This window comes from Rosa rugosa, chromosome 5, assembly GCF_958449725.1.
Source record: "Rosa rugosa chromosome 5, drRosRugo1.1, whole genome shotgun sequence".
NCBI lineage: Eukaryota > Viridiplantae > Streptophyta > Magnoliopsida > Rosales > Rosaceae > Rosa > Rosa rugosa.
In genome coordinates, this window is record NC_084824.1 from 8,915,564 (window position 1) to 8,940,370 (window position 24,807).

Genomic DNA, 24,807 nt, shown 5'->3' on the forward strand with positions numbered 1-24,807 from the left:
GTTTGTGAGACCTGTGCATCTGCAACAGTAACTATTTTTACGTTTAATATTGTCAAAACCTTTTTTCCTTAATCCAAAAAAAGAAGAAGAAGCATTTAAACGATTAATTCTCTACAATTACTTTAAAATTAGTCAAATATTAACTTTGCTTAGTCTATTGTAGATACTCTTTGTGTCGTGAACCATGAGATCGAATTGAAAATTGAACATTTTAATGGAGTAAATGCACCGCACATTCTTCATGCCTCCATTGAAGCATTACAAATTTACAAAGAAAATGATTCTTCATACATATAAATAAGGGAATATTAAAAATAGAAATCTTGGGTGGTAATTATTATTAGGGGTTCACAGCCAACTCTTGTTCCCATTAAGCAACGCAAAACGACGTCGTAGCAGGCTCAGTCGCTGTTCTCTAACGTCTGAAAGAAGCAAATATTCACCTCCATTCCCAAAAACTCAGACTGAGAGATAGATTGAATCTCCGGTTCCATGTTGAAAAGATTAAACCTTTGTTGATGCCCAGAAACGACGTCGTCGTGAGGCCCTAAAGCTCCAGCCTTTAGATCTACCTGAGCTCTCATTTTGACTTCCCCACCAATCCAGAATCGCAGATCGCATCCGGTGGTTTCCGATCTGAGAGCCTCTCCCCCAGAAACCCTAATGGCAGGGGCAGTCTCGGGGCTGTTCCTCCTAGACATCAAAGGCCGCGTTCTCATCTGGCGCGACTATCGTGGCGACGTCTCCGCCGTCCAGGCCGAGCGCTTCTTCACCAAGCTCATCGAGAAAGAGGTCCCCCTAAGCTTTTTCACTTTCCCAATTCTCCAAATTTCGCTTCTTTTAGTTTGATCCTGTGGATTGATTGAATTTCGGTTTTGAGTTCGTTCTGTTTGCTATTAGCTGTGGATTCGAATTTTCGGTTTGATCTGATGGCGGCATTGTTATGTGGTTCAGGTTGATTCAGAGTCACACGATCCCGTTGTGCACGATAATGGCGTAAGCTACATGTTTCTACAGCATAACAATGTGTACCTGATGGCGGCGTCTAGGCAGAACTGCAATGCTGCCAGCATTCTCTTCTTTCTGCACCGCATTGTTGATGTAAGATCTATTGGTAATTTATGAGCGTCGTTTCCTGGTTTCGTTTTCGGTTTGAATTGGTGATTGGTTGTTGTGGATTTTGTGACTGGCAGGTGTTCAAGCATTATTTTGAAGAGTTAGAAGAGGAATCGCTTAGGGATAATTTTGTGGTTGTGGTAAGGAGATTTTTTGTGCTGTTTCGTTTTGGTTGGTTTCGATCTTGGAGTTTTGTGGTTTGATGTGTTTCTGTGTGTCGTTTGTTGTAGTATGAGTTGCTGGATGAAATGATGGACTTCGGTTACCCTCAGTTTACTGAAGCAAAGATTTTAAGTGAGTTTATCAAGACTGATGCTTACAGGATGGAAGTTAACCAGAGGCCCCCAATGGCCGTAACAAATGCAGTGTCTTGGCGCAGTGAAGGGATACGTTACAAGAAGAATGAGGTACTTACACAGGGAAAAGAACAAATTATCCTTCTTTGAAGCAACAGACAGTGGATGACTTTCCTTTGTTCTTTTTCTTGATTCTTGCAGGTTTTCCTTGATGTAGTGGAGAGCGTTAATATACTCGTCAACAGCAATGGTCAAATCATTAGGTCTGATGTTGTTGGTGCTTTGAAGATGAGAACTTATTTGAGGTGTGTTTTCACTGTTATGTTTCCTCTAGCAAAGATTTCTATTTTATTTCCTTATTCAAAAAAAAATATCTATTTTATTTAGTTTCTTTAATCTGTGTATTTAGTAGTCTATTTTGTGTTTCTGTAGCTGAACATATTGGTAGATTTATGATCTTACCGAATGCCTAGTAAACATAAATATTTAGATTGAGATTTTAATTCAAGATTTTCTAGTTTGTTTGCTGTATGCTAGTGTGCAAATCCATTTCTAGGGTGGAACTCATGTTTAGAGGACAGTGTTTAATCCTAAATCCTAATAAGTTTTGCTCTTTGAAATATTCAATAATTGTTGCTGTGAAAACCACTAACTAAACCCTTGGTTCATGTCGGTGAGCCGTGACCTGTTCACAGGTTCAAATCTCACTGACATCAGGGATGGGGTGGGGAGTTACATTGTCGTCCAGAGTCAAAAAAAAAAACCCCTTGGTTCATCATTAAAAAAAAAAATTCTATTGGAACCTCCAAGTCTACTTATAGACCTCCCTCTTAATTTTCATACCCCTTAAATTCCCTTATCACGCTCAAATAAAATTAAATAAATCATGACAAATCGAAGGAAAAGAAATTTTACTGGAGGAGGTCTTCGTTTCATCACCTTCATGAAACTCTTCTTCGGCGACTGACCTCAACACCTCCAAATCGAGTAATCGACAACTGCAACAATTCTGTTGGCAGTGCAGGGAGAAACATAGTACTTGAGTTGCAGACCTCACGCCTCCGCATCCGGTACTTTCGTTGAATTGTTATCCCAGCATCATGTCATTATATCATATAATTAAACAATGGGGTAAATACTGTTTACTCCCTGAACTTTAAGGGGAAAAACAGTTCAGTCCCTCCCTTTTTAATTTCACACGTTTACTCCCTCATCTCTCAATTTTTGACCAATAGGTCCATTTCGTCCAATTTCTCGGTTAAGTCACTGTTGTGGTTATCCATTCCACGTTAAAATGTCTCATATACCCCTCAATTCTTTTTTTTAATTAATTTATTTTTTTCCTCTCTCTTTTTTTTTTTTTTCCCTTCTGCTTTTCTCTCTCTTCTTCCTCTTCCACCACCGATAGGATTGGGTGGATCCTAAACCACAACTCCATCCTCCACCTCCCCTCCCAACTTCTCCTTCAACTCCTCGTAAAGCTGAAACACCCCATCCTAATCCGAATTCCTCACACACCCCACCATCAATACACAACCGGGTCCGGCTCGAAACCCTACACTTCAACCATCTCCTCTTTCAGCTCCACCACCCTCTCCACCTTGCTATTGTCCACCAACCCTTTTATCAAAATCCGGTACATCGTCGGAGCACAATGGGTTTGTTCGGAGAACTCCGACGGGTTGGGTTTTCCGGTTTTGCACTTTTTGGGTTTTGATTTTGGGGGCATGGTGGTGGCGGGTGGAGCCCAAAACACCACAGCCTCCGTCAGCGGGGAGATCTTCGCCGGCCCTATAACCGACTTGCTGTAATTCCAATTTGGAATTGGAATCAAACAAATGGGTCAGATCGACGGCGCGGATAGAAAACCAAGCCCCTGGTGATTTAATTCTTCTTCTTCTTCTTTAGCTTCGAAATTGATTTGGGTGGGTGTCATAAAGGATGAGGCAGAGTAGTCAAAGGTGGAGATGGAGCTTCATGCAGAGATCCCCTCGCACTCCAGACCATACTTCTAGAGTTTGCAGTCTTACCGGAAATGGTGACCTTGACGATGAAGGAGGCCATCTCGTTTCTTAAGGTGAGATGGGTTGGCTTCTTCTTGATCCAAACTAGTGGGCTTCCATTAGATTACGTCTTGTATGATGTCATTCTGTTTTCTATCGATAATTGACATGCTACAAGACTACTGATATCAGGAAAAAAAAACTTGAGCATGCATACAAGTTGTTTCCAATATGGCCTAAGTTCAATCTCTGCTGTTCATCCATTGGATAGCTTGAATTTGAATGCTACAAGACGGAGAGCACAACAATTTTTGAGTACCTATTTGATGTTTGCATCTGTATTCTATTCTGGTGGTTTGGAGCGAATTGAAGAATTTTGATCCCTTTTTTTAGGTCTGGGTTTGGTCTGATTTTTTATTTTTGGCTGTTATGATAAAATTTTGTTTAGTAAAGATTAGGTTTTGAGGCGGAAGAGGGAGGGTAGCAGGCGATGAGGCGGAGCTCGATGCAGATTAGGGAGGAGATGCTGGATTCGAGGTTGAAGTTGTCGAACTTCGGCGGAGATTTCGGGAAGAGCACAACTCCGCCACCATCGAACTCACCAAGGTGGAATCAGACCCAAAAAAAAAAAGGGAATTTGTTTATGGAGAGAGAAAGAGAGAAAAGAGAGGGAAAAGACATTTTTACCCTTGATTTAACGTCAAAATTAGACGGAGACTTAACGGATGGACCTATTGGTCCAAAATTGAGAGATGAGGGAGTAAACGTGTGAAATTAAAAAGGGAGGGACTGAACTGTTTTTCCCCTGAAAGTTCAGGGAGTAAACAGTATTTACCCCTTAAACAATTATCAATAACCATTTCAAAAATACACAAACCTGGGCAACCTCAATTTGTAGTTAGTTACCCTTTCATACATCACTACACCAGTACATCTGAGTACTGGTGTAGTGGTGTTGAATGCAAGTGCTGTGGGTTTAGGTCTGGCAGGACTCTTTTTCCTTTTTTCAATTTTTCTTGCGAGAGTTAAATTAGGGTTTGAAGAATAATAAGTGTATTTGGATGTCAGGAGAGCAAATGTGGAGGTCTCAATAGAAGATCTCTAGAAAATTTGACACTGATGGGCAGGGCAGATTGATAAAATTTTCAACTCATGAATTGAAGTTACTTCCTTTCTCACTTGTCTTCTAGGGGACTTCATTTTATTGGATAGCTGCAGATTTTCTCAATATGATGTGTGGCTGTAATTAGTTGAATCTGTGTGTCCTTTCTGCATTTGTAAATGTTGAAATCCTTTGCTATTTTGGTACTTCCTAGCATGTAGCATCTACTCACTATGATGCGTTCAACACTGTTCATGCACACACCTATTCTTTCATAGTTCTCTGAATTCCAGTCTCAAGGTGCATACTTGCACTCAATATCTGTACCTGTTTATTTTTTTTCCTGAACAAAAGCCAAATACTTTCTTTTTTTTTCCTAATAAATCTTATAGACCTTGATAAATATAAGGAAGTATCTAGTGTTCACATCTGATAACTTGGGTGTATTTACTGTTGCAGTGTCTTTAAAAAAAAAAAAAAAAAAAATTTTGTAGGCCTTGCTAATTATAAGTGCATGGTCAAGTAAATCTTGTCATCTCATCTGATAGCTATATACTCATTTCCTGCTGCAGTGGTATGCCCGAGTGTAAGCTGGGCTTAAATGATAGAGTGCTATTGGAGGCACAAGGCAGAACAACAAAGGGAAAGGCCATTGATTTGGAAGACATCAAATTTCATCAGTATGTAGCTTTAATCTTTGGTATCTGAGTGCCGGTGTTGGTCTTATTACTGTTTGAGAGGTTACCCAACCAACATTCCTACAACCTCACACTAAATCTTAAAATTTGCTTAGGTGTGTGCGTTTGGCCCGGTTTGAAAATGATCGGACGATATCCTTCGTTCCACCTGATGGAGCTTTTGATCTCATGACTTATAGACTGAGTACGCAGGTAACCTCATGCTCTATTAATGTACTTTTCTTGATTTCTCTTTTTTATTGGACTTTCTTTTTTGTTGTCAATTTTCTATTGGATTTATTGATTGTAATGAATTTCGTTGTATCTCTTTCAGGTCAAACCTCTAATTTGGGTTGAAGCTCAAATTGAAAGGCATTCAAAAAGTCGCATCGAGATCCTGGTAAAAGCTCGAAGCCAGTTCAAGGAGCGTAGGTATTGATTTTTTTCATGCATTTTCTGGAGATGGGAGGGGTTGGGGTATAGTTACTGCTGCATAATCATGCCTCTTGTCGAGTCAATTGCCCTGTGCTATGGGAACCCTAATGTCCAAGATTCCATTAGTACTAATGAAAATTTAATTGCACAGCACTGCAACAAATGTTGAGATTGAGGTACCTGTGCAAACTGATGCTACTAACCCAAATATTCGGACATCATTAGGATCTGCAACATATGCACCTGAAAATGATGCACTGATGTGGAAAATAAGATCTTTTCCTGGTGGCAAGGTATGGATTAATTTATATATCTGTGCACACTTCAGGAGTTGTAGCTAAACTAAATAGATTTTTAGGTTGTCTCTTGTGCTGCGCACTTCAGCTTTCTTATAATCCTGCTTTTAATTGAAATGTTATAGGAGTATATGTTGAGAGCAGAGTTTCACCTTCCAAGTGTAACAGCTGAAGAAGCAACTCCTGAAAGAAAAGCTCCTATACGTGTGAAGTTTGAGATACCATATTTTACCGTTTCTGGAATACAGGTATTCTTTTATGGACATGATTGCTTTGCTACTTACGGGACATCTAGATCTCTCTTAGACCATCATATTTGTTAAGGACTCCTAGGCAGAAAAGATGGATAAAGTTTAAGGTCGTTGTTGGTTCTTGTTGAGTAGCATTTTTTAGATTCAAATTATTCTCAACTGGCAGTTCGTATGCAACAGAAACCACTAGAGAGTTCCATTTAGGATGTCAAGTTGATATACTAAATGGTCGAGAGCTAGCCTGTTTATTATTAAGAAATAAGAAGTCTTCTAATAACACTCTTTCATGATTATGTTGAAATACGAACAATCAAAGCAAAATTAGTTTTACATTTATGTAAATGCTGGGTTTTGTAGGTTCGTTACCTGAAGATTATTGAAAAGAGTGGATACCAAGCTCTTCCATGGGTGAGATACATAACCATGGCAGGCGAGTATGAATTAAGGCTTATATGAAAGTTGCACATGCTTGATGTTTTCTTATCAACGGGATTCATGTATGATATTGAATGGTTTCAAAGACTGCTGGATAAGTTAAAAGACCCTATTGGATAGCCAGTTGCCTGGGATCAGTAAATGTTGAGAAAAATGGATTCCCTGACCTTTGATTTTGTCCATGCATTATAAATGTTTGTCCAACAGTGTTGTAAGTTGATGGTTACCGGAAGATATGTATCGAATTAAGAACTGAGTAATGTTACTTTGGATTTTGTCTGCCTTTTGTTAAATTCTTGCATGTCTACCTTTTCTGCCCACAGATATTGGAAATTCTCCATCCACTTTTTTGTTGATAGTTATGAATAGTACATCATTTTCTCTTTCCCGAAGTTTCATAATCTCAAATAAATTCTCCTGTAATGACTATATTAATCAATCGAAATTATTCTTTATTTAAATATTTTTACTAAATTCAGTGTTTTGGTTTTGGATGAAGGTGTTCATAAATTTTATAATATAATTGTTTTGAATAACTTTGTTAAACGAGTTTCTGGGTGTTGGTAAACCCTCTAACCCTCTAGGGTTTATAAACGAACCACAGGAACTAAATTAATCACCTATGTAGAGATAGAATTATGTTCAACATAAGTCAAAAATAAAATAAAATAAAATAAAATAAGGAACCTTCAACATAGGTCTTTGTATGAGATGACAATACATAATAACTTTATCATCCTTTTTAGGGTTGCTACAAAACTAGAGATGTAGGCTTCATATTATTTCTGAAAGCTAGAATACTGTGGATTAATGGCCATTCTATAACAGTTGATCGATAATCTCTCGAAGAACTGATCAAAAACCTAATCCTTGCTCAAGATCACCATACAAAATACCCTTATCATCCTTCTCAGGGTTGCTATAAAACTATAAATAGAACTACAGTTCATATTATTCCTGAGAAGCTAGAATACTGCGGTTTAATACCCATTACTAATGGCTTTAATAGTTGACAATCTCTCCAAGAACTGGTCGAAAACCTCATCCTTGCTCAGCATGCTAAGCCTTAAATACTTTTGATCACTCCCAAACTTCCTCCCTGTTCTTCCTTGCACTTTGATGCATCCTCTTATAAACTTCTCCAAGTCTATGTCTTCCTTGCACTTCAACCACGCAAATGCTGCATATACAGATCAAAGAGAACCAAACGATGCATTAGAATCTTGAAGATCAATTTGTGATTGCTTACAAAGTCATATATATGCCATCCTTACCTGGATGTGATTCATTGAATTCTCCAGAAAAGAGGCAGTACTCTTTGGCATACTTGGGCAGACTGAAAATTTCACTGCGCTCGACCACTTCTCTCAGCCTCTCCCATCTTTGAGCCATGAGGTTCTGGCAGTGCTCAAAGAAGAGCTCAGAGTTTTTGGCCTTGCAATTTTGATAGCCATCACAAATCACTCCCATTAACTTTGCAGCTCGGTGCTGAGAAACCTTGGACACACCAAGTGTACTCAGCTCTACGAATTTAGCCATCTTCTTAGCAATCTCTTTGTCCTTCACGATAGCCCATCTGAAAGAAAGCAAGTACAAAGTTGATGTCACTTTCAATCACATAATTAGTACATTCGTTAACACTTAACGTACAGCTTAAACTTTTACGGTTTAGCATCTAGCTGACCAAAGGGCATCAAACTTACCCAATACGGGAACCAGCATGTCCCGTGCTTTTTGAAAATGTGAAGTACATAATGTCTTCATCGAGAGGAGCAGTAATGGCAGTGTATTGAGGCCAATAGTAGGCAAGGTCATGAATAAGCTTCCCTTGAACTTGATCATCTGGTCTGTATTTCACCACGGCTTTCCGATTAGTACCATCTGGGTTGTTTGGAGTGTTCACCACCTCTATGTAATCTCCATGTCCCTTCTTATCAAAGGCATACGCATCACCTGCCCATCTGTAAAGCCCTGAACGGAGATAGTCTGTCTCGTCTGGATATGACTGCAATTGAAGCAACCAAAGTCAGCAAGCTAGTTTGAATCAACATAAGGGAATCTATTCATGAAAATTAAACAGAAAACAATTGCTAAGAGAATCTAATTACGGTTGACCTTGACCTAACAGCGAGCTGGTTAATTGTTAAGCAAACTAGCCAGACATGCCCATGTTACTTATTTTCAAATTGGCCAAGGACACAAAAAACAGGTTAGAATTTATTGCATGTTACGAAGCAAGATTGTGTTTCCCAAAAGACATATTTGCCTCTTTGTCCCTTCTTCCATGCAAACATCTGCATGTTCCACAGACAGTCTTCTCGTAATGTCACCCCTCCAAGGATTGAATTTCGATTTGATTAAATCCAAGTCCAATAAAAGTTTTGAGCTGTAATTAGTTGGTGCATTTATTTAGAGAGATAAATTCTGATAAATATTGATATTGTATTCGTAATATAACATAATTAGAAAACTTTTCAAAAAAAAAAAAAAAATCAGGGTTCTAGGTTCCCCCAGACCTTCAATTAGGTCCGGCCCTTGCTCTTGTTGATCAGTTAGACTTAAACGTAATTGTATATAAAGATGTAGGATATTAATTCAAGAACTCAGCTAATTATATAATAACGGTTAAGGAGGGGGTCAATGAGGCTCACCGAGTAGTAAGGAGCGGCAGACACGACACTGATCGGCTCAGCCCCACCAGGAGAAGTGAGAGCATACAGCGCCGCCTGGTAGAGCTGCGTGGAGCCTGTCCCCACCACAATGTGACGGCCGTCCACCACAGCATTCCCAACCGTCCGATGAAGTCTTCTAACCGCACCCTCAAATTCTGGCTCCATAAAAAAGCAGATGTTGGTGAAATCGCTGACATAGCTCATCCACTGGCTGCCGGAGATCACCATCGTACCCTTGTCCCCCATCTTTTTCCAGTACGGTTCGAACATTGTTGGGTCACCCCTGCCATCAAAATCCTCATTAAACATCATCCTACACTCGTTTTTCTACCAGTTCGAACCACGCACATGTTGAATGATTATGAACCGTCCAATTGAGCTTTTGGAATTGAGTAGCAGTCATTCTTTCCTTGACTGCTAATCGGCTCTCATTTCATTCAACATGAGTGTTATGCTATTAACAACAGAAGGGCAGCAGATCGATGAGGTGTGTATTTATTACATTAGAAAAGCTCAATGAATCTGAACCTAATGACAACTTTCTGGAAGAAAATGATAGTGAACGATGAAAGCTAAAGATCGAAGAACTTACTGTTCGAGATTGAGGACAGTGTCAGGTGAAACGCTGGACCTTGTTGTGCCATTGCCATTAGCTGACGGTGTTTTGTTAGGGGTTGCAGGGTTAGGGTTCTGATCAGTGGTGCCACACATTTTGTCTCTTTCTCTAAGAACACGAATAGGTTGATTTTGGATTGACAAGGCTCTCAGTATGGTTCTCCTCGTTCATGCTTCTCTATTATATACAGCTCAGTATTGACAGGGTGCATGATTTCCAATTTATTTTGGTTGCTTTTATTCCATAATAAAGGCTATCTTACCATAATGATTACATGGTAATCATTCTTTAATAATATGTGGAAGCTGGTAACTATACTCCTAACAATTGGCAGAAAATCTCAACGAAGTTATGGACTTATGGTAGTATCTAATAATAACTAATGTGGGATGAATCTAACAACGACCCATTTTTTGATACATGAATAATTAATGTGATAAAGTTTCTTTTTATAGGAGGATTTTGCAGATATTAATAAGGCCTAGTTCGTCTAGATACGACCGACTTAATTTTTTCTTTTTTTTATCAGCTCCCTATATTTTTTGAAAAGGGGTTTGGAACCCAATCAAGCTGGGAGGCTTATAGAAAGAAGAAAAATAACAACTTAAGAATGGGATCAAATCAAACCTCTATATACAGCAAACAAAAAAATAAGCTATCGAAACCAAAATTAGAAAAATCCAATAAGTCAATTTGATAAGATAAAAGACGGAGGAGCGTCCCACCACACCACATTAATTAGAAGAAGCCTTACCATAATTCGCCAAAGTGTCGGCTACCTTATTTTTTTTTTTAGGGGAACGGAAGACTGATCTATTGATATAAAATCATACGACCTCACTCGGTCAAGCATGAAGGGTACAAACACCCCTCATATTACAATCATTGTGTAAACACGAAAATCTGAAAGCAAAGAGAATGCAGACACGTGTATAAAAATAATAATTTTATTAATTTAAGTGCGGGTTACAATCTTTGGTAATCCTCTGATTCGATCTCCGACGATGAATTTCGCTCAAGGGCTTGACGCTTGATCTTGAGTGGTATGATGATCACGAGAGTTGACACGTGACGAACGCTTTGACTTGAGGTTGGTGAGGAACCGGCTATTTGGCAGCTTGAGGGTTCTTCACACGTGCTTGGGAGGCTTCAGAGATTCCGAGAGTATTTTCTTCTCTATTTTGGCTGAAGTCATTCTCTTGATTTGAGAGGTGGTATTTATAGTGTCGGCGTCTCTCTCAATTTGGAATGCCTTGATGACACGTAATTAATTGTATTTTCCTTAATTACGTAATCAAATTAATCAGCGTTAATTAACTGATTTAATCACGATCATTAAGGAATTAGCCAATCAATTTAATGGCTGATTTTAATCACATTTTCCTTAATAACATAATCAAATCAATCAGCGTTAATTAGCTGATTTAATCACGACTATTTAAGGAATCAGCAAATTAATTTGATGACTGATTGTCGTCTTGATTATAAATTGATATCTAATCAGCAGATGAGATTTAATACTTGATTTGACTTGGAATCAATTTATTTAATTTGATTGATCCGCTTTAATATCAATTGATTTAGCCGGAGCAAATTCATTTATTGCCGTCGGGCCTTTCATGTGTCGCCAAGTGTCATTCTCTGAGTCTGTGTGATTTTGCTGACTCACAAGCCACGTGGACATTTTGTGGGACCCACATGCCGACTAAATTTGTTCAGTCATAATTTTGAGTGTTGACCGAATTATTTAATGAATTTATTTTCATTAAATTTTTGGTGTCTACACATTGCTCAAGTAGTGCACTGAGCCACTGACTGCACATTATTAAAAATGACTACTAGCCTTGACTACTACGCCTTGAACACTAAGAAGCTACAACACCAAAAAAATCAATACATCCGCCTAAGACCCGTATGGTGTACATCCGTACTGATCCTTGGGCACATTGTAACGTCCTAGAGAAACAAGGTATACAAGGCCAAGGCCCACTGCACCCACCCGTAAAAGAGGGAGCATTATTAGACAAAAAGAAATAACAAAAAAATGAAGTTGGGCCCAAAGCAAAGCCTAAACCCAAAAGCACTCAAACCCTAGCCAAACTCCAAGCTGCAGCAGCCACCACGCCTCGACCACGGTTACAAGACTCTAGCCACCGCCACGAGTAGCTGTCGGCCACCATCCACTCCTCCAGTATCGCCAACACGCTGACAAGAAGCACCACCTCCCCCAAAACACCTTCTCCCGCTTGGTGTCGAAGCACCCATATCAGATTGGAGAACTTCGATATAAAAGAGTCCGTCGAAACCCCACCCCACACTATCCTGCCAGCCACCGCCGATCAAGCAGGGACAGAATGTCGGTACCACCAGTCTGCTCCCGCCAGAGCCTCTAAGTGATCAGAAGACGCAAGACCACCACAAGTCTTGCAAGCTCATCAAGGTTCGAGCCACGCCGCCGCAGCAACAGGCTGAGAAACGGCCATCAAAAAAATCCCCGCCCGGCTGCACTCACCGCTCACCGACAAGGCTAAAAGCCTGGCCCGACACGGGAGCCGCCGGACGAGAGCCTCTCCAAGCTTACCCAAGGAAACCCTAGCCGCCCTCTTCTTTCGAGAGAGAGAGAGAGAGAGAGAGAGAGAGAGAGAGAGAGAGAGAGAGAGAGAGAGAGAGAGAGAGAGAGAGAGAGAGAGAGAGAGAGAGAGAGAGAGAGAGTTAAAAAAACAATTTTTTTTGTGTCGGCTACCTTATTTTCTTAGTGAAAAATGTGTGAAACATAGAAAGTCATTTGAGAAATTTAGTACAAGCAATTAAATCAGCTAACACGAAGTTGCTACATGACCAAATGATTATAATACTCAACTAAGCCTTGAGTAGGGAGGTTTGGTTTGGTCCCCCTCCTATGTTCCTTCTTTTCTTCTTACTCTTTTATTAAAAAAAAGCCTTGAGGGAAAAAAAAATACTGAGCGGGATGAAAACTTCGAACTTCAGATCTAAAAATGACAGTAGTTGTAGATAATAACACGGTGGCGATCGAGTACAGCCGAGCTACATGTTGGTCTACATGTTTACATCACATGTCAGAAATTTCATACTGAACTCCGGCAAGTAAAACCGGAGCTGTGTTAACATTCCGATCTTCTGGTTTGATTCTTCAAGTACATGGGATAGTTGACTTATATATTCGGTCTTCCATGGAATATATATAAAATGATCGACTCCTAAGTATTTGGTCGGCCGATCTTACAATAATTTCTGGACACAAGTCATCCAAAGTTTAAATTAGTCCGCATCGATCGATCTGTAAGACCTGGCTATATGAAATCGTTCATCTGGGTCAAGCTTTGTTGGTCTTTTAAGATACAGCAAATTTATTATGTACACTTTTAGGTGACGTCTCCTAATTAATCAATTTGAACGTAAATTTTATTCAAGAAACATGTTTGGTTCCGACACATTGTGTTACATCAACATTAGATCGATATAGTACGTTCCCATGTGCCACAAATGATGATTCATGTGCCAACTGATCATAGTTGCAACGTGATTGAGCATGATTCATGTTCGATATATAATCCTTTGATTTGCATGATTAATTCCATTGCACTTTGAATCACATTGAACAATGTACTGAAAATATCGAAAATCATGTATCTAATAGAGATCGTGTTCTTGTTCATTTGATGAGATTTATATTCAATATATTTACTTATTTAGCGCAAAACTAATGTGAGGGTTTGGGGTGTGAGAAGACTTCGTGAGGAGAAGTGGCTTGAGGATGGTAAGCGTCTGAAGCTTTTTGATAGCTTAGTCGAGGTCCCAATAACTGATGGGAAGATTTTGAAGAAGAAGGGTAGACCTCGAGGTCGTTGGTGTTTGGACCCAAAATGAACATTTTGGCCTGACAAGGCATGTGTTGGAGAAATTGAGCCAATGTCAGTGGCTTAAGCTATATATTGTCAACAAGCTCGAAATATATATTTAGAGGCTAAATAAAGCCTACTATGGAAGTATGACAAGTCAACTTTAGCATATTTTCCTACTTCGGCTAGGAAAAACCGAGCTAGACAAGGAAGGAGGGGTGGCAGACTAACCAAATGAAATCGAAATGTGCTGAAACTTTCCAGATCCATTCTAGACAGCCCAAGGATCATTTCTTATGAAGAGTGCAAGAGCTTTTTTTGAGTGGAAGGCCTTCAAACAATCAGCCCAATTTTCTACAGAAGCAAAACTGGAAAACTGGACCTGTAAGAGGTCCAGCAGCATTTTCGGCCCAACCACATGGAATAAAAATCTGAAAATTTGTCAGGATGATCTACACTCATAGTGGAACATTTCATATGAAGAAGTCGAAGGCATATAATGAAGTCTTGTTGGAGAAATAATTGAAGGAATAAAGGGGCAGAAACTGACCTAAAACCAGCTCAATATTCACATGTTCATGTTTCCTACCCACATGAAGAAAGCTAGATGCTTTTCTCTTTTTCCTTGGATATATTTTTCTTCTACAATCTCTTTAATAGATCATCACCACTTCCATGTTGCTGCACCTTCATGCTTTGCTTTCATTTCATCTTTTCTCTATCTTTTCCATATTTTACAAGTGAACTTAGATCTACTTTCATTATTTTTCTTCCACTCATCATTTCACTCTTCTTTTTCTTCCCTATATAAACACCTTCTCCTCTCATTCTAAGACACACATTCACATTCAACAACAACATCTCTAAGATGATCTAAGTTCTCTCTAGAGCAAACCTCTCTAAGAGCAACTCCTCTCCTTCTCTTTCTCTTACCGGTGATCTCACTCCTAGTCCTAGTCTTCTCAGAAGCCGACTTTCAGTGCCACCAAACCCTCTGTCAACGTGCTTCGGTCCTAGTCTCCTCGGGAGCCGACGGTAGTGCCGCGACCACAACGGTTACAGAACCAGCCAAGCAAGGGTAACGCCCTAGCAACTCAGCCAAGCTAAAGTCACGCTTTAGCAAGTTCTCCTCACTTCCCGGTGGTTCTCGCTCTGCTCGATCTACAACATCGAGTATCGATTTGGTGATTTTCAAGAAGCTCAGCAAAAGTCCTCACCACGAGGCAAAAAGAATCCCACGACGAGGTTGGTGCTCTCCTCGTCCACAATCGCTCAACAGAAGTCAGGTCAAGGGACACCCCCGACGACCGCACCCGAACGGTGCTGGCACGCCCGCGCAAGAAAAGAGACTGTTGACCAGCTGCAGCAAAATTGGAGCCAAACAGTTGGAACAAGCCCAAGCTTGTGTCTACACCCACCTCAGTGGGGGGTGATGGGGAGCCGGCTTTGGAGGAACTGAATGCCCTACCTCAAGAGGGCTAGGGCTGCAGGCCTGCACTGACCTTGATGCAGCTTTGACTATGATGTTTGCAGAGACGTACACCATTGAGTCTTTAGGCGTTAATGCTTCGTTATAGTTGCTTTGTTTCGGGTTGTGTAGGTTTGTGATCTTTTTTCTTTTGTTTTGCAGTTTGTTCTCTAGTCGAATGTGTTCCATTCTTGGATGGCATAACCGCATAAGATTGGGGAAGTTTTCTTTTCTTGCAGTTCCTTTAGGTTTATAGTCTTTTGGTTAGGAGTTTCTTGGCTGCTTTGTGTAGTTTGTATTGTGCTTGATCTTATACTAGGAGTGGTTTCTTGAAACCCTGTAGCTTGATGTAGTGACGCCGTTATTAATGGGACATGATTCTGTTCCCCTGAAAAAATGTGAGGGTCGATGCTTATGTTGGATTAGAGCATAATTTTGTCCATTCTTGTACTAAGTTTAGAAAATTTCCTTATTTGGAAATTGGCATGGTTCCAAGCTTTTGTATGATGCTCCGAAATTAGGGTTGGTGCTCTAACATAATCAACTCCAACATGAAAGTGAGAAGAACTAGACTCATAGTAGTGTAACTATTCTTTAAACTATTTCAAGTTTTCTTTCAATCCCTTGGTTGACTCATTTGAGCATCTAGAATTTACCCCAACCATGCCCTAAAAAAAGAAGAAGGAAATATTGGTTGACCCTTAACCCTTTGACCTTTGAATTTACAATTAGTGTTCTTTCTCTTTTATTATGTTGCTCTGAAAAGTATTTTGAAGTCGTAGAGCTCATATTTTTGTCGAAATGTAAAATTTCTTTGGTGTTGAATCCATTCAGTTAAATATAACAAAGACATAGTCTCTTAAAAATTACATTAAGATAACACACTCATTTTTTTTTTTTTACCTTAAGAATCGAAGTGGTTGTGTTTCTTGAGCCTTAAAGGGACAATCATTTAGAAGATGAGACAATCATTACTTTTCAAGTGAGAACAAGCGACCAAGACACCACAAACTTGGCAACATGATGTCTATGGTGGCCCAAGAAAAATTCAAACTATCGGAAAGCCCAATGTGTAAGGCCTAGCAGAAGACCAAAACTCCGAAACATAGGCCCGACTAAAGTACAAGGAGATCGACCTACCTAAGCCCATAATAAAGATGAAGACAGAACCAGAAGCTCAACCGGACAACTGCCAATCTGCCATCTTTAAGAATAGGCTTCTTTTATGTTTTACATTGACCTGTTCAATTGATTCTTAGCTGTCAGATTTCAAGATCACTGCTGGAGATTGGACTCGGCAGCCATTGCTTCAGAATCAAGGTGAAGATCTATGCTTTATTTGGGTTACTGTCTTTAATTGTATAAACTGAATTAGTATTAGCGTATTAGAAAAGAACTTGGTAGTTCGTCACTGATTTTAGCTGTGTTGTTTTGTTATGATTTTATAGAAACCACCCAGAAATTCCGTCTATAGTAACATCTTCTTCAGTTGAATGTGCAGGGTTGTGTTCCATCCAACAAAAAAAAATGTGCCGAGTTTTATCACTACAGATTGTCGAGTTACGAGTAACCAATGACCCAAATATGGGAAGATATTCTCTCAAAAAAAAAAAAAATTGGGACTACATATCATGAATTTCAAATAATGGAATGCTTATGCCCATGCAAGCGAGGATAAAAGTGCTAATTGTCCATGCAAGCAAGGCTAACAATGCCCATTTATAGTGAGCCTAATTGTCCCCACACCCATATACATGTAGCGAGACTAAATAACTCTCATGCAAGCGAGACAAACAGTGTCCATGTTTGTTGAGACTAACGATACCCATGTCAAGCAAGCGAGGCTAACGGTGTTTTTTCTAGGGCTGGGCACGGGCCGAGACGGGCTGAAATTGTGGTAATCCCGAAGCCCGTTCCGGAAATAAAGTTCGGTACGGGCCGGGACGGTTTAGGCCATTTTGAGAATTGATCCCGACGGGCCCGAACCCGATCGGTATCGGGCCGGGACCGGGCCCCAATCCGGGACAGTCCAGAAAAAAAAAAAAAAAAAAAAAAATCTAATCGAAGTTGCAAAAAACACTTATGGAGTTCTGGGTTTTCTCCTCCTATAATCAAGAACTGTGATACTTTATCACCATCAAGAGTTGTCGTAGTCAGAACCTTCAAATTCGAAGCATGCCTCTTCACCAATCGTTTCATCAGTCCCAGCAATATGTCCCTAAAATCCCAAAATGCATAAACATAATATCATATTGCAAAACACCAAAAACTGAATCACAAAATCGTCTGTGGTGTAATTTCAAGGCGAGGCTGCAGACGAAAAATTAAAAAATCAGAACAGAAACTTACATTGCTGCCTTTCCAAATAGGAAGCCGGATCAGATCGCTGAGGCGGAGGCACCACCTTGATCCAGATCAGATCGCTGATCAGATCACCAACCACCCTTTCAGCTCAATCAGATCGAAACAAAGACATGAAATTTATATCGAAACGAGAGAAAGAACAATACTTGATGATGGGTCCGGGTCGAGTCCGGCGCCGGCGAGCTGAGCGGAAAGTTATGGTTGGGTTCATGGTTAAGCAGCAGAGAGAGAGAGAGAGAGAGGAGGAGGGTCTAACCGTCTAAGACTATCGCTGCTGTGTGTGTCTGTGCTTTATAGTGAGGATCGACTGACGTGAAGAGGAGAGAGTTTGTTGAGGTTACCCGACGATGGAGATGGCGGCGACATGGCGAGGCTGATAGCCTCGTCTGTGAATGATCTGAGAGAGCAAAAGAAGAAGTGAAGAACTGGAGAGTGAGTGGAGGAGAGACTCAGAAGAGATCAAGACTGAACAGAATTGGGGATTAGTTAGCATTTTAGGTTAAAACGGGACGGGACGGGCCCTAGCGGGATTTATTGGGCTGGTACCGATCCCGGGCCCGTTTCTATCGGAACGGGACGGGACGGGCCCAAATAGGAAATTTCTGATTTTAATCCCGGCCCGTCCCGACACTTTTTGGGACGGTATCGGGCTTTCGGTTTTGGGTGCCCAGCCCTAGTTTTTTCAAGTGCTGCTAAGCATACCGAAATATGCTTTTTGAACCTCATGGGATCCAACCCGACTTTGTCTCTCAAAAAAAAAAAAAAAATTGTCCAATATTAGATTTCACATCCAGAACTGTGGACCATAACACCTTTTTTTTTTGGATATTTCTAAATGTACCCAGCAAATATCTAAGTATACCCAGCATATTTTTCACACCCAGCTTATTTCCAATAATACCCTTGTTTGTAATTAAACCCGGCAAAACCTAAATTATTATTGAAGATAAACTCCACAAGTCCACAACAAATCCTTCGTTCTTCTCAAATGTTGACGAGGAACAAGTCCCGAAAAACAAGACTTCCTCAGCTCCAGTTGTAGTTGTTGTAGTTGATGAGAACAAGTCCACCACCAAATTGTCTTGTGCAGGAATAACATGGAGCAAAAACAATGAGATTGTTATTTTGGGCGATCTGATCTCGTTTCAGGGATCGGAGACGCGAGAGAATATAAATGACTTTTATGCAATACATAAAGAATCGCCTCAACCGTGGAGATTTGAACCAAGTAAAGGAGAAAGTAAGATCCCTGAAGAGAAATACATGGCCGGGGATGCAGAATCAGACTTTTTTTTTTGTGCTTTGAAACTTTCCAGAAGAGCGTTCCCCATGAGATGAAGGTATTGAAATTGTCCAAAGCATATTGGGTACGTAAGTCATACTTAATTCTCATATGTTGTCGCTGATGCGTTAACTAATAATTGTTTGTCAAGTAGCAGGGTATATTTGATGCTGCTGCTGATGATGACAAATTAAGCAAGGGGAAGGAGCAGGAGCAGGTGGAAACTGATGGCCAAACAATAGTAGTGCAGTTGGCCGACAATGAGAAGATGAATGCTGATGATCAGAGCAAGTCTTCTTGAGTTTGGGACTGGCTATGCATCCGTGTTAATTTAGAATCTCAGAAGAACGAAGAATTTGTTGGGTATATTATTCTTCATTCTAATAAGGTTTTGCTGGGTGTAATGAGTTTTGTTTTGAATTAAAAATAAGGGTATTATTGGAAACTTGTTCGGTGTAAATAGAAATTCTATGATTTTGTTGGGTGTAAAAAATATACTGGGTATACTTAGATATTTGCTGGGTACATTTAGAAAGACCCTTTTTTTTTTGCTAAAATTGCATGTTCTTATTTTCTCATCAAAATCTTTTCACCATTAATTATGATTTCTAAACAATTCAAAACCAACGAAACTTAAATATCTTGACACCATTATTTCTTTTACGATTATGCAAAGTTTTAAAACCAAGACAATCATATAAAAACATCGAGTAGAATCTGTGTTTCTGTATAGAGTGTACCTTTCAAAAAAATAAAAAAAAAGGATAGTGTATACTAGAATCTGCGTTTCTTTACCACGTACATCACCTGTGTTTTCCCCATAAATCTAGCTTGAACGAATAAAACATATGAAGTTTCTGTGAAACGATGCATATTCATGGTGAAATTGTAGTCATAATGCACCATCTTCTGTAAGAACGATTTATAGATGAAAATCATAAAGTTGAGGTTCAATTTCATAACCAAGGAAGGAATTTGATATGTTCGTTTAAATGATAATGACTGTCCTTAAAATACATCATCTAACTTTGGAAAGATCAAAGAAGTCTGATGTATAAGCTAGGCCTCTAATATCTCTCACTACATCATCTACAAGCTAGACAAAATGTACCTGGCAGGGAGGACTAAAAGGGAAAAAAATATGATAGAAAATGGACATTTACATGAAGTCAGAGAAAGAAGGGGTACAATTCACTAGTGCTTGCTTTATGATTCTAGATTCTAGTATATGAGTGAGAGTGATGGATGCTGAACTAATGGTGCGTTTGGTTGGGTAATGTTGGTGGAGTTTTTCTAAATACATGCTTTCTGCACCTTTCAAAAATGCTGTCATATATCAGATCAAATTGAACTCCTGCTCTCTCCCGATTCACAATGAAGAATATGTGATCAGCTTCCACAATCTTGTAGTACCTGCATTTAGCAAACTCATCATGTTCAATATGCCCAGCCACATTTATCGTTTCACTTTCATTTATGAGAAGATAGGCAATGATGCTCGAATAAGAAGCATTACTAACCAGATGCCTGGTTGCAAGGGGTGGCACTCTGAATCATCTTTCACAAAACGGCCTGGGTGTTCAACTGGAAGAAGAGGGCGAGTCATGGAGATGGTATTGAGAGCTCCATCATTTTCTTGCCAATCCTCATCTCTGCACATTCAAGTACACAAGGATTGAGTCACACACTGCACTTTACATTGATGCCTAACAAACCATAGCATAACGTGCAGTTGAAAACACACCTGTAACCCTTATATGGGGGAGAGACATCAGGAGGATGACGCCATTGGCTCATCTGCAGCACTCTGATGAAAAGCAGAGGGTGAATTCCGAATATGCTAGAAGGAAGTGTGACACCCCATATCTTCCTAGTGCGCTTTGTGGCATAGCTGAAGTAGTATGTGTTTGGAAAGGACTGTAGATGGCTGTTGAGTCTTATGGAACCTTGAATTGTAAGGTCAGGGAGGATCCAATCCCCAGAAGCGAATGGTCCCGAATTTCCCAAGAGGCAATCAATGAGACCCCAAACACCGACTTTCTTCCATGTGATATTATAGTGATCAAACCCAAAGTTGTAATATTCCTTTAGCCAGGAAATGTCTAGCCAGTCATAAATAATCACTCCTATGCGACATAGTTGCAGCAGACATATGGGCTTCAGGGTTTTGCCATCCTCAGGCCTGATGAAACATGGAAACCACAGTTAATGTTTTAGCACATAAAAGTCATATGGAGAATGACATAAATTTACTACAATTTGTAGAATATGATTGGTTTTGCTTATAGGACACTACAAAGTCCCCAACTGAGAAATCCACTAGATCACTTTAATGAAAATTTGATGCTCAAGTGCTTGAGAGTGATCAGCAAGTTACAGCTTTTATGTCAGTTTTTGGTTGCTTTGATTCTACTCTTTCTTTTGCATCTGTTAGAATGAGTTACTTTAGAAAAAGACGGTAAATCTGAGGTGACATAGAAGTGTCTATCTACTTTGTTCTTTTGTGAAGTCGGTAACTATATCTTTTAAGCATTTCATGGGTCAGACTTTGAGATGAACAAAGTTGAAGAATTAAACTACAGGAAAAGGAATAAGCTGAAGAAATAAAACTCACTGCATTCCATCCAAGTAAGTTCTTGTAGTCCCATTGAACGCTCCGGACAATGATGTGATGCTCAATACCCAATTCTCGTTAGTATTCTCATACCCCTTGAAAGCCTAAAAACAAAATGAATGAAACATTTAAGTCCAAAACCAATTCATAGCTCCTTCACTCTTTCCAAAAATTTGGTTCTGCAAAATTGGACTCACCTTATCAGCAAGCATTTGCTGCAGAACACGGACGACCTGAGCTCCGGCGGAATGGCCCACAAAGTGAATAGGATGATCCTCATCCCATTCAGGGTAGTGCCCTGCAATTCAACCACAACCAAAACTTGAGACTTGCTATGACACGAGGTTTATTATGAAAACAATCTCATTTCTTGCTCTTTCATCAAACAACAAAACATTGAAGATGAGGAAAAACAGAACCAACCTTGTTCATACAGACGGCCAAACTGGGAATGCCCACAGGCTTTGCTGTGTTCTTCACCATAATCGACCCGCCCACCTTTCAAATAGTAGAACAACTCACGAGCCCTAAACCACCAAAAACCCATAAATCTCACTAAAACAAATATAATAACAAAAGATCGAAAAGGCTTCAATGCTCCAAGCACAAACCTGTCGTAAACGCTGGTCAGAGATCCCAAATCCGGCACCAGAACCCTCTCGTCTTTCTTCTCAGCTCCGGCGAAATACGACAAACCTCCCAGCCTCTGCAAATCAAAAACCCAGTTACACAAACCAATCCCCAAAAAAAAAAAAAAAAAAAATGCATAACCAATCACAACCCATTTTCACAAACACCGAAACACCAACATACCCCTTTGCCAAAGCCGAAAATCCCATGGACCAAAACAATAGGAGGCAGAGCCCCATTGGCCGCCGAGGTCTCAGTGGGCACCAACTCTTTCGTGTCGGTGTTGGGCTTACACAAGAGCTCATTCAAGGCCAGCGAGAGGTCACCGGCGACGGCGGAGCTGAATATGTAAAAGCCATAAAGCAAATGAACCATGGTGCTCACAAACAGCTCCGAAAATTGCAGTGCGGCTATCCATAATCTGATCATCTTCCTCACACTACCGTACATCTAATGCCGGAGCCCCAATGAGGCGAGCCTTGAACTTAAATAACACAACAAGAACAAAAAGCCCCCTTCTTCCACAAAAGAAGGGGACAACAAGTTCTCTCTCTGAAACTCCGCGGGCCTCTTTTGTTTTTGTGTTATCCAACGGAAACACAGAGAAAGAAAGAAGAAAAAGATAGAAACTAATGTGGTGGTTTTTGGGAGAAAAGATAGAGACTCGGGAGGAGGGGAAATGGGGTGGGTTTCTTTTTTTTTTCTTCTCCACAATTTTCTCGTTGCCCAACTATATTCTCTCTCATACGAGACGAACCAGAACGAAGAAGCCAGAATAAGCTATAAAACACCCCCAAACGGAAGGAACCAAAAAAACGTTGGCTCCGATTGGCGCCGCGTGTTCCTTGTTCCAAAGAAATTATCAACCCCGCGGGTGGGACCCGCCGAAATAGCTACAAACAAACAATGAATACGTACAGGTAAGCTGGAAATTATGAAAGATTCGGATTTTCATTTTTGTAGATAAGGTTTTTATTTTTTATTATTCGTTGTATTTAGTTAATTAATTAATACTTAATAATTATTTTATTAATTAAAAATTCGCTTCGACTTAAAAGAGTATGGGGGGAGAGTGAGCTCCAAAGCTGGTGGTGCCGACAGATAGGTTGGGCTACCTACGGCGGACCAACTACAACCGGTCTCATAATGGCCTTCTTTAATTTCTCATTCACGCGCCCTCGCCGGAAGGTGGGTGATGGACGAGTACCGGACACATGGAAAATGTGGCTGCTGCTAGTCTGCTAGTACTAGCTAGTATTGATCATTATTTATGAGGGAGAGATGGGACAAGGTCCTAACGCCTTTCGGTGGTAAGACTCGAGGGGCATTCAAGTACTTAATAGATGCGTGCTCAATGGCTGAGATTTTGATAAATTTGGAGAAAAGAAAACAAGCAAACATGAATTGAAATTTATAATTAATCGTTAAACACTAGAAATTTAATAGCAAATTTGTAGAGTATATTTTGAGCTATGATCAAGCTGTTATTACAATTATAATATTAAGATGATAAAAAATTGATGGAGAAAAAAAGTAAAGAAGATGTTAGAATCGGTGAAAATGATTCTCAAATTTTGACAACAAAGTAGCTACACTTGTGGCGTATACTTTGGGATACGAAAAGTTGTTAGTATAATCTTGATATTGAAGCTACCACAAAAAAAAAAAAAAAAAAGGTAAAACAGATTGCAAATCGAACTTCGTGAATGGCAACTCATGGTTGCATGTGATCATTAGCTCAAGTGGTATCCGGATTTCATTGGCAACCCTAAAAATTAAAGACTACTTTTTGATACTTAACACTTGAGACAATTCCTTAAATAAATGGGTTTTTGTCCATTTACCACATTTAGGCATTTATAAGGATTTTTTTCCCACTTACCCCATTAAGATTTTTTTTTTTTTTTTAATATCATTTTACCCTCACCCTTTTGTTACTTAGAGAGAGAGAGAAGAAAAAAAAATAGAAGAGAGAGAAACCATAGAAGACTTCGCCGGAGCCCGTCACCGGTCTCCGGATTCCGGTTACCGGCCGCCGCCCCACCGGATTTTTTTGAAAACCTGTATTGCCCCTCCCCCCCCCCCCCAATACAAGGGTAGTAAACCTGTATTACCCCCCAATAGACCTCTATTAGAGGGCAATAGAGGTTTATAAAACCTCGCCAGAAGTCACTAAATAGGTTGTCGGAGATCTCATATGGGGCCGGAGAGGTTTGTTGCCCACTAAATAAACATGTATTGGCCCCCAATAGACCTTTCAATCGCCGGAATGAGAACTAACCTCCCTAAAATTAGTCGAATAAAACTTTGATTGAGGAAAAAAAAATGAGAAGATTATATCAATTCAAAACATTTATTGCCCCTCAATAGCCGTCTATTGCCCCCCAATAGACTTTTAAACAATTTTTTTTTTTTTCCTTCTGGGCCTTCTGCCCCCATTTTACCCACCTCCAAAGGATTTTTGCATGAATTCAAACCTTTTGATAATTATTTCAAAGCTTTTGGTATTGTTGTACTCCACATTGCCATTTTGTCTTATACTCTTGATTAGAGTTTCAAGGCCATCGTTTTCTTTTGCAATTCCACCGCCAGACTTTCAACTTTCTTCTCTTTTTGGTTCTGCACCTTATTTGCATCATGACCACCTGGCTCGAAGAAACATACCTCGAGTCTCTTTTCATATCCTTCAA

The 24,807-nt window shown here is 39.9% G+C and overlaps 3 protein-coding genes across 3 annotated transcripts; 1 reads left to right on the forward strand and 2 right to left on the reverse strand.

The window, feature by feature from the left end:
• Positions 1 to 366: 366 nt before the first annotated feature.
• On the forward strand, positions 367 to 6,904 carry LOC133710468 (AP-1 complex subunit mu-2). Its single transcript, XM_062136538.1, has 11 exons — positions 367 to 792; positions 955 to 1,101; positions 1,194 to 1,256; positions 1,347 to 1,523; positions 1,614 to 1,717; positions 5,090 to 5,197; positions 5,311 to 5,407; positions 5,529 to 5,626; positions 5,781 to 5,922; positions 6,051 to 6,173; positions 6,534 to 6,904. Exons 1-11 carry the CDS (start codon positions 664 to 666, stop codon positions 6,630 to 6,632), a joined length of 1,287 nt encoding a protein of 428 aa, XP_061992522.1. The 5' UTR covers positions 367 to 663; the 3' UTR covers positions 6,633 to 6,904.
• Positions 6,905 to 7,377: 473 nt separating this feature from the next.
• Positions 7,378 to 10,108, reverse strand: LOC133712753 (L-tryptophan--pyruvate aminotransferase 1). The gene is made up of 5 exons (XM_062138856.1): positions 9,876 to 10,108; positions 9,263 to 9,566; positions 8,315 to 8,616; positions 7,886 to 8,187; positions 7,378 to 7,791 (listed from the first exon to the last, which is right to left on the reverse strand). Exons 1-5 carry the CDS (start codon positions 9,992 to 9,994, stop codon positions 7,592 to 7,594), a joined length of 1,227 nt encoding a protein of 408 aa, XP_061994840.1. The 5' UTR covers positions 9,995 to 10,108; the 3' UTR covers positions 7,378 to 7,591.
• A 9,672-nt stretch (positions 10,109 to 19,780) lies between these two features.
• LOC133710321 (uncharacterized) lies at positions 19,781 to 22,823 on the reverse strand. Its single transcript, XM_062136362.1, has 8 exons — positions 22,301 to 22,823; positions 22,099 to 22,193; positions 21,911 to 22,014; positions 21,685 to 21,785; positions 21,488 to 21,591; positions 20,618 to 21,055; positions 20,394 to 20,525; positions 19,781 to 20,286 (listed from the first exon to the last, which is right to left on the reverse strand). Exons 1-8 carry the CDS (start codon positions 22,565 to 22,567, stop codon positions 20,127 to 20,129), a joined length of 1,401 nt encoding a protein of 466 aa, XP_061992346.1. The 5' UTR covers positions 22,568 to 22,823; the 3' UTR covers positions 19,781 to 20,126.
• Between the last annotated feature and the right edge of the window lie 1,984 nt (positions 22,824 to 24,807).

What these genes read in the sequence shown, in the direction of transcription:
- LOC133710321 (XM_062136362.1), bottom strand. Translation starts at nt 22,567, where the DNA reads ATGTACGGTAGTGTGAGGAAGATGATCAGATTATGGATAGCCGCACTG. An exon ending in TGGCCGTCTGTATGAACAAG is followed by an intron (nt 21,786 to 21,910) that starts GTTGGTTCTGTT and finishes GTTGAATTGCAG; the next exon opens with GGCACTACCCTGAATGGGAT. An exon ending in CCCTTGCAACCAGGCATCTG is followed by an intron (nt 20,287 to 20,393) that starts GTTAGTAATGCT and finishes TGCTAAATGCAG; the next exon opens with GTACTACAAGATTGTGGAAG.
- LOC133712753 (XM_062138856.1), bottom strand. Translation starts at nt 9,994, where the DNA reads ATGTGTGGCACCACTGATCAGAACCCTAACCCTGCAACCCCTAACAAA. An exon ending in CTGCCGCTCCTTACTACTCG is followed by an intron (nt 8,617 to 9,262) that starts GTGAGCCTCATT and finishes CTTCAATTGCAG; the next exon opens with TCATATCCAGACGAGACAGA. An exon ending in CATGCTGGTTCCCGTATTGG is followed by an intron (nt 8,188 to 8,314) that starts GTAAGTTTGATG and finishes GCTTTCTTTCAG; the next exon opens with ATGGGCTATCGTGAAGGACA.
- LOC133710468 (XM_062136538.1), top strand. Translation starts at nt 664, where the DNA reads ATGGCAGGGGCAGTCTCGGGGCTGTTCCTCCTAGACATCAAAGGCCGC. An exon ending in GATCTTTTCCTGGTGGCAAG is followed by an intron (nt 5,923 to 6,050) that starts GTATGGATTAAT and finishes GAAATGTTATAG; the next exon opens with GAGTATATGTTGAGAGCAGA. An exon ending in TTACCGTTTCTGGAATACAG is followed by an intron (nt 6,174 to 6,533) that starts GTATTCTTTTAT and finishes TGGGTTTTGTAG; the next exon opens with GTTCGTTACCTGAAGATTAT.